This window comes from Physeter macrocephalus, chromosome 7, assembly GCF_002837175.3.
Source record: "Physeter macrocephalus isolate SW-GA chromosome 7, ASM283717v5, whole genome shotgun sequence".
Lineage (NCBI taxonomy): Eukaryota > Metazoa > Chordata > Mammalia > Artiodactyla > Physeteridae > Physeter > Physeter macrocephalus.
The window spans coordinates 66982744-66990978 of NC_041220.1; the positions used below are offsets into that span (position 1 = coordinate 66982744).

Here is an 8235-nt window from a genome sequence, read left to right on the forward strand (position 1 = left end):
AGGGACCTACTCAGATAATGAGAGTCCCTGGTTGTTCCCTAAAGCTAGGAAAAGCAACCCTGGAGGGGAAGGTGGTGCCTTTGTGGAACAAGCAATAGACCCTCTGATGCAGATATGGTAGCCACTGAGCCGAGACGAAAAACCAGTTCTATAGAACAATGTTCATAAAAAGTTTCTGCCTTAGGGCACAATGACTGTGCAAAGTCCCTGCTTTAGGGGTATATATATGACTATGCTTTGTTAATAAATTTGCCTTGCAACCATCAGTTGTTTGTGCCCTTCTGATCCCATACCTTGGTGCTTTTCCGTTCCCTACCCCCTCTTGTCGACTGTTGCTGCACTTTGAGGACCCGCCGCGGCTGGCGGCAGTATACCCCCTCACTTGCCCATAATAAATGGCTATATCTTTCTATATACCTAGAAAGAAGATATAAGTTTCATATAGGTCCACTAAGAAAAAAGAGAGTGAGTTTAAAATGCATTGAGTAAACACAGGGACCATTATAATGTAATGTAGAATTAAGCTATTTAGACCCTACTTCACCAGTACATAATACCATATTGTAGGGAGGTAGCGCATAAGAAGCACAGAACTTAGGATCAGGACACGTAATTCTGTCACTGGCTACCTGTGAAAGCATGGGCAAATCTTTTCACATCTCTGAGCCTCAATTTCCACCATTACTAAGTGAGGTTATGGTTGTGTTTTCCAAACGTTTCTTAAGGAGTGGAAGCCGTTTTTTGAATCTTCAGACCCACAACTACACACCCTCCTCTCTGCCTCCCAAACACCTTTATGGAATGTAGAAGGCTCCAAGGAGCAGAGTTTGAAAACCACAGAGATAAACCCCTTATAACTTTATTATCTTAGATACTCCAGCCTAGGCATTCATCAAGTTTAAGACTTCAGGCTCTAAAATTAGACACAGATATAATAAATTAGTGTATCAGTTGTATTTAGTCACAATTCTTAAATATAACTCAAAGTAAAACAAGAAGTACCTTAAAATCTGGATATTCTTATTTTCACTTATACTATGAACACCTGAAAAAAAAATTTAAAAATCTGCTTATTAATATATAGAATACTTCATTATCTGAAATTTATTACTTTCAAAAAGTTCAATTTGCAAGTTAATTTTCATCACTTAAGATCTTGACAACACCTAAAGCACACACATACAACAACAGCAGCAACAAAACTAAATTCTTTTTCCTTTGGGCTTATCTTGTATATGAAAGTATGCTTTAAAATTATAGCCTATGGCACTTATCTAGGCTATGTTTATACAACAGAACATGTTCGATTATATGCTCCCTATTTATTGGCCCAATGCTAATCTTGTTGGTATAGGTCTCATTGACATTATCAAGATAGCACAGCAAGTAAACCTATAGGCCTGTGTCTACATTCCCAGACCTGACCTTTCTCCAGGTACTGTCCAAAATGACTTAGATAGACCCCCTGAATGTCTTCTGACCATTTAAACTGCTTTTCACTGCTTGGAGATGCTTTGACCAGGTAACAGCTCTTATGCTTGCTTAGAAAAGTTACTGAGCAGAGGAACTTCTGTCTATAAATCAGAAATAGGTCAGAAATGGGTCTATAAATCTTGAGCAATGGAGCTGAGATAAACAACTAGGATTTTTGGACTATCTCAGTGGAATCTAAGGAAGCAGTTGCCTCATTGGAAAAATGAATGACAATACAAGTATCAAATCATTGTGAAATACACCTGAAACTAATATAATGTTATATATCAATTATACCTCATTTGAAAAAAAGAATGACAATATTCTATGTTCAGAATGAGGACTAATGAACAGAAGGAAAGGGAGGGAGGTTCTAGCTCAGGGTGGAAATGGACATTCTAAAAACTAGAGCACCTTGGATATCTACATGGTGGACTTCCTTGCGAGGTGTTCAAAACTGAGCATTTGTTGGGGTGACAACTTGCCACTGGCTGTCCTCTCTTGGACAGAGTATTGGACTAGAAGAAGGGTAAAATCTTCTCCAATCTGGACATTCTATGATTTTGTATGGAGAACATTCAGCAAAAAGATGACCAAAAATACAGTGACTTCTCACAGATGATTTCAGTCAACAGCAAAGCCAGATAGGGACAATTCCACTGCTTCCAGCAAGTTTCATGCTCTTTTGTTTAAAAATTTGGGCTCTAGATAAATTTTAATGAAATCTGTTCCTTTAACACCTCTGCATATATGTTTACAGTCACCTTAAATTCATCTTATCGCAAATCTGGTCTCTTTTCCTTCCAACCTAACCTGTTTTCTAGGGCGTTCTCAGATAGTGATACCATAAACCCAACTTTCCAAGTCAGACATTTCAGTGTCTTCATTCTTCATCTATTCAAACTCCACATTCTGTTGAGTCTATCTCTGTAATACCTTTTAACTCAGTGAAGGAGACTTAAGTGTGGTCGAAAGTTATAAGGAAGGCATCCTGGAATATGCAGTTTAGTTCATTTTAGTCCTATCGTATTCTTTCATGCTTTAATCAACTCTTACTAGACCCGCTACAAAATACCTCATAATGATCCTTCTAGTTTCAGTTTCTTACAATCTTCCTTTAAAATCAGAGCCATCTTGCCATACCTTGCCCAAAAACAAAGCTTTGAACTAAGACCAGCACTCAATGCCCTTTACCATCTGGCCTAAACAACCTCCCAGCCTCATCTTCACTCCCTTGACACACACTGTGCACCATTCAAAGTTTACTAGCTGTGTCCTGAGCATGTCCTGCTCTTTCAGGACCCTGCTTGTATTTATACTCTTCTTTTTCTTCCTCCTTTCTTCCCAGCAAAATCCTCTCCAGTTTAGCTTTTAGGGATGTGGAGAAAGAGGTTCAAAAACTATGTTGCTGGTAGCAATGTACACTGATCCAGTCTTTGAAATCAGTGTTCTAATAAAAAGGGAAAGAAAACTGCCCAATGCCTCTGAAAAACATAATTTAATGTAGGGGACTATATTTGGAGGACATGCTCCCCTTACTCTTCCCACATCAAAAGTAGTAAGCTTTAATTAAATCATTCATGCATATAAAACACTTAGCACAGGGCCTGGTACAAAGTAGACCTCTGGTAATTATTAATTACTGCTGTTAGCATTTTGATGGTTTACAATGTATTACTGCTATGAATAGTGCTTCTATAAATACTAGAGATAGAACTTTCTAAGATCAAGACCAATCAAGTTTCTGCCCTCGTGGATCTTATATTCTAACGGAGAAAGACACTAACAAAACAAATCAAAAATATAATTTTGGAGATTGGTCAAGTGCAATGATGAGAATAACACAGGGTAGTAATAAGATACAGAGAGAAGGAGTTGAGACTACTTAGTTAGGGTAGGTCAGGGAAAGACTTCCTGAAGTGACATGTGAGCTGAATGACAAAAATTCAGCCCTGCAGAGGACTGGGGAAGATCTTAAGAGGAAGTGCCCCATGCAAAGGTCCTGAGATGAGAAGGGCTAAGGGTTCACTGACTGCCAGGAAGGAGGCTACTGAAGCTGCATGTAGTCCGGGGAGAATGGGAGGTCTGCTTATAGACAGCCAACCGTGTACTGTGCCCAAAGAAATGCTGTGCTTATTAGCAGTTCCTTTCCTAAATTATCCTGAGAAGTTGCTGGTGAGGTAGGCTGGTGGCAGAGCTCACGGGACCTTGAAAAGTCATACTAATGACTTTGGGGTTTATTCTATAATTGCAGTGGAAAGCCACTGGAGGATTTTAACCAGGGGAATATAATCCTCTAGCGGCTGGGTGGGAAATAGACTGAGTAGAAGGAGCCAGTTATGAGGCCCCTGGAGTAGCACAGCAGAGGAACTAAAACCTTAACTCTAAAGGAGGCCCGTGACCTAGAGTGGATTGGTGCTGGGATTGGGAATGGAGATTGACTACAAATGGGTACCAGGGATCTTTTTGGGGTGATGGAAATGTTCTAAAACTGATTTGCGGTGATGACTGCACAACTCTAATTTTACTAAGTATCATTGGATTTTACACTTAACATTGGTGAATTTTACGGTATGCAAATTATACCTCAAAAAAGCAGTTCAAAAAGAAAGCAGATCGGCTACTCTTTGTACGTTTTTGTGATGTTTTGTGGGGTAAGAATAGGGGTGCAAATTAGCTGCCTGGGACCCAGAAGTCAATCAATTAAACCTGAACACTGGCTTTTTTCTGCATCCTGAATACCCCAAAGGGTCTTTATTTCAAGATGACTAGAGGTTGTTTTTAACTCCCCGCCACATGGAAGCACTTTGGCATTACCTCTTTTCCCCTGGATTGAGCCTGGAACTCAATCCCCAAGTGTCTGCAACTCTTATTTGATATACACATGACAGCTATCCAACAATGTCTTAGCTAAGGATCAAGCCTAATTCACTTTGTACCTTTATTCTCTTAACCAGAACAAATGCAGTGATATATTAATAGGAATACAACGAAAGTTTAAAAAATTGCTTTGAAGTGCTAGACCACCTCTTTCTTATGCACTTTTTAATTTCTTTTCTCACCAAATTCTTTGTTCAGTCTTTTCCTTAGGTACGGGGTTCAGGAAATATTTAGTGGTCTCCAATACTACACCTGCCACTGCCCCAGCTGGAGAGCTTTAAAATACAGTATGTCCCCTGCAAATGAACAAGTTCCATTCTGTGCGTGTTTGTAAGTCCAGTTTGTTCATAAGTCCAACAAAGTTAGCCTAGGTACCCAGCTAACACAAGCGGCTATATAGTACTGTACTGTAATAGGTCTGTAATACTTTTCACACAAATAATACATAAAAAACAAACAAACACAAAAAAATAAAACATTTTTAATCTTACAGTACAGTACCTTGACAAGTACAGTAGTACAGTACCACAGCTGGCATACAGGGGCACGTTCACATCTTTGAAAGCCTGCAACTTGAAGGTTCATATGTAGAAGACTTACTGTATTCATCAATACAAGATTGATTCTATGTGATTTATAAGTATAACTGTGTGTATTAGTTTCCTGTAACTGCCATAACAAGTTACCACAAGTTTGGTGGCTTAAAACCATAGCCATTTATTCTTTCACAGTTCTGGAGCCAGAAGTTCAAAATCAGCCTCATGGGGCTGAAACCCAAGTATTGGCAGGTCTGTGCTCCCTTCAGAGGCTCTAAGAAAGAATCCATTCCTTGCCTCTTTCAGCTTCTGGTAGCTGCTGGCATTACTTGACTTGTGGCTGCATCACTCCAATTTATGTCTCTGTGGTCACACTGCATTCTCTTCTTCTGTATCTAATCTCCTCTGACTCCTTCTTATAAGGATACTTGTATTTGCATTTAGAACCCACCCAGATAACCTCCCATATCAAGATCTTTGACTTTACCCTCTTTCCTTATCCCATTCACAGGTTCCAGGGATTAGGACCTGATATTTTTGGGTGGCCCTTATTCAGCCTACTATATCATATAATTTGGGGCCATCTAGTTTGGGAACAGGCGATTCACAGAGGCCCTATTTAATGAATTGTGAATTATTACAGTGAGTGGCCCTAACATACTATATAGACAACACTGAGTCCTCTTTGTAGAACACAATAGTAAGGGCTCTGCACATACCAAATAACTTGTCAATTCCTGCCCTCAATTCAGGAGTATAATAATATCTCTACGGCCTAAAAACCACTTTACCCACAACACAAATAAAGATAACTGTATAAGTTTTAAAACAATAAATGTGGTACAGAGGTGGGAGGATCAGACTGTCTCCCACCACTCCCTCACCTCCATCCCACGACTTTACACACATGGAAACAGTCCTGCCCGGCTGCTCTCTGGGACAGTGTAAAGTGCTAGCCCTGTCCTTCCCGAATCGGCTGCTGAGAAAGCAAGAAGTGGTTTTGCCAGTCTAAAAACCCTGAGAAATAACCGACTTCACTTTTCTTCTACTTTTCCTTGCCCTTAAAGTACACCAAGATAAATGAACACAACCTGGAACAGCCTCAGCGGGGACTTGGAGCACAGTTTTGTGGAAAAGGATGGTCTCATCTGAGAACTTCTTGTTTCTGACTGATGCAGAAACAGACTCCTCACTTACAGGGGAGGGCTCCAGCTGAAAGGGCCCCTGCACAGGATTTAATACAATCTCATTCTGGATGAGACTGTCCAAGGCTACACATTCCTCTTCCTACCTCTGACTTCCCCACCCCTCCCCCCGGCCGCTGGAAGCGGGGTAGGAACAGGAGTTAGCAGTAATGTTGGGACAGGACCCTGTCATTTCTACCAAAAGAAATACTATGGTCCCAGAGTTCAGCCACCGTTCCCGGAGGTCTTGCATCCCCGAAAACAACGGCAGTCCGTTCTGATAAACAATTTATTGGCCATCTACCACGTGCAAAACAAACACAAAGGTCTGGAAGGTTCCAGAAATGAAGACGCGCTACTTCGGGTCCTCCGGAAAACGACCCACCCCCTCACCCGGTCCCATGGTCGCGCCCGCCCCTGTACCTGCGACCAACGCCTCATCCTAAGAGACCGGCGCTATCCCCGCGGGGACGCCGGCGGGCGCGGCGGCCGCACCTGCGTCGACTGGGCGGGGCGGCGGGGGCGCGGACGCTGCCCCGCCCACCCCTGCGTCCTCTCGTCGTGCGCACGGCCTCCGGCCGCCGCCAGCTCCAAGCGAGCCGCGCGGGCAACGGTTAGGCACCTCAGCTGGGCGTGGGGAGGGGGAAGGGGTGCTGGATTATGTCAGCGGGAGCCGGCGTCAGCCCCGGACTCCGTCCCCAGACGCCGTCGCCCGGGCAACCGAGCGCCATTTCCCCCCCTCTCCGGCCCTCCTCCCCGACCCCAGGAGCCCTAAGGAGGCTGCTTGCACCCCGCAAGCATCAAATCCTGCCAGCCCTACCCCAGAAACGACCCTGATTCGGGCCTCCACTTACACTCTCTGCCTCTCAAGGCCTCTCTATCTACGGCCTCTTAGCCGGTTTCCAAGTCCTACTCTTCCCCCCCCCCCCCCCCCCCCCCCCCCCCCCCCCCCGCGCCCCGCCCCCAGCCAGCACCCGAACGCCCCAGGCTATTCTCGAAGTTGTTCCGCAAATGATCTTCCCCAATTCTTACCGACCCTCACAAATCCTATCTCTACCCACAATGTAAGCGTCAAGCCCAATCTTGTCGTTGCCAGTCAGGTCTCCCCGCCCGGCTTCTGACAGTGCCTCCTTACCCCCCTCCGCCAACCCACCCCTCAATTCCCCTCTTCCTATCTCATTTAACGATTCACATTCTGCAGCTCTGCCTTCGCTTATACCGATCCTTTGTACGGAATGATTTTCAAGGTTCACAAGTGTTCTCGGGGTAGCTGACCCTCTTGCCTCCGGAGAGTTGTTTCTTCCGCTGTGCTTCACTTGCTCTCTGTCGTTGTCTCTAATATAGAACTTATGTGATTTACACACTTAGACCTCTCGGTGCTGCCTAAATTAGTGCTCAGGTGGAAGGAATCCAGAAAGGCCTGCGTGTGATAGATACAACCTGTCGCGTTAATGCTATTGGCTGTCGCGTTATACGGACACCTACAGTGAATAACTTTTTATGTGCAAGTTGATTGTAAGTATTAATAAATCCTACATTATATAATGTAGTTATAAATTTTAATAAAATTAGTATTAAATACCACTAAAGATTGCTTTTTATTGTACCTATGATATAAATTATTCCATTTATTGACTGGGAGAGAATTAAGATTGCCTATAGAATCAAGTATTTTAATAGGGAATGAATCGTATTAAATGGAGGGATGAATGGTTTAAGTTTTGTGGCTAGACAGAAAGCATTTTTAAATTATATTTTTTAAATTTTATTCTATCAAAGCATGAGTGTGGCAAGAAAATATTTCAGTTCCTAATATGTGATTTCCATTAGTGTCTCGTTTGTACCCTGGGCTCTACGAACAAAGAAAATTCTGATTTCTTTACGTTTTGAAGTCTTTAATTGAAATAGTATGTTAATTAGACCACTATAAAACTATTTAAACCCACATATGTATGAAAATTATTATAAATTTATTTTTAAAGTTTATTTTATTTATTTTTTATACGGCAGGTTCTTATTAGTTATCCATTTTATACACATCAGTGTACACATGTCAATCCCAATTTCCCAATTCATCCCACCCCCCACCCCGGCTTTCCCCTCTTGGTGTCCATACGTTTGTTCTCTACATCTGTGTCTCAATTTCTGCCCTGCAAACCGGT

General features: G+C 42.6%; 1 protein-coding gene across 3 annotated transcripts in view; it reads right to left on the minus strand.

The window, feature by feature from the left end:
• CCDC158 (coiled-coil domain containing 158) overlaps positions 1-6584 on the minus strand; it is a 109796-nt gene extending 103212 nt beyond the window's left edge. For 2 of the 3 annotated variants that reach the window (XM_028491940.2, XM_055086033.1), the window contains exons 1-2: positions 6497-6584; positions 1003-1045 (exon numbers count right to left, since the gene is read on the minus strand). Coding sequence is in view for 1 of the 3 variants with exons in the window: in XM_028491944.2 (XP_028347745.1) it covers positions 6497-6514 (18 nt within the window). In the remaining 2 variants the exon portion in view is untranslated. The remainder of the gene's footprint in view (positions 1-1002; positions 1046-6496) is intronic. The other variant, XM_028491944.2, reaches the window with a different exon arrangement.
• Positions 6585-8235: the final 1651 nt, after the last annotated feature.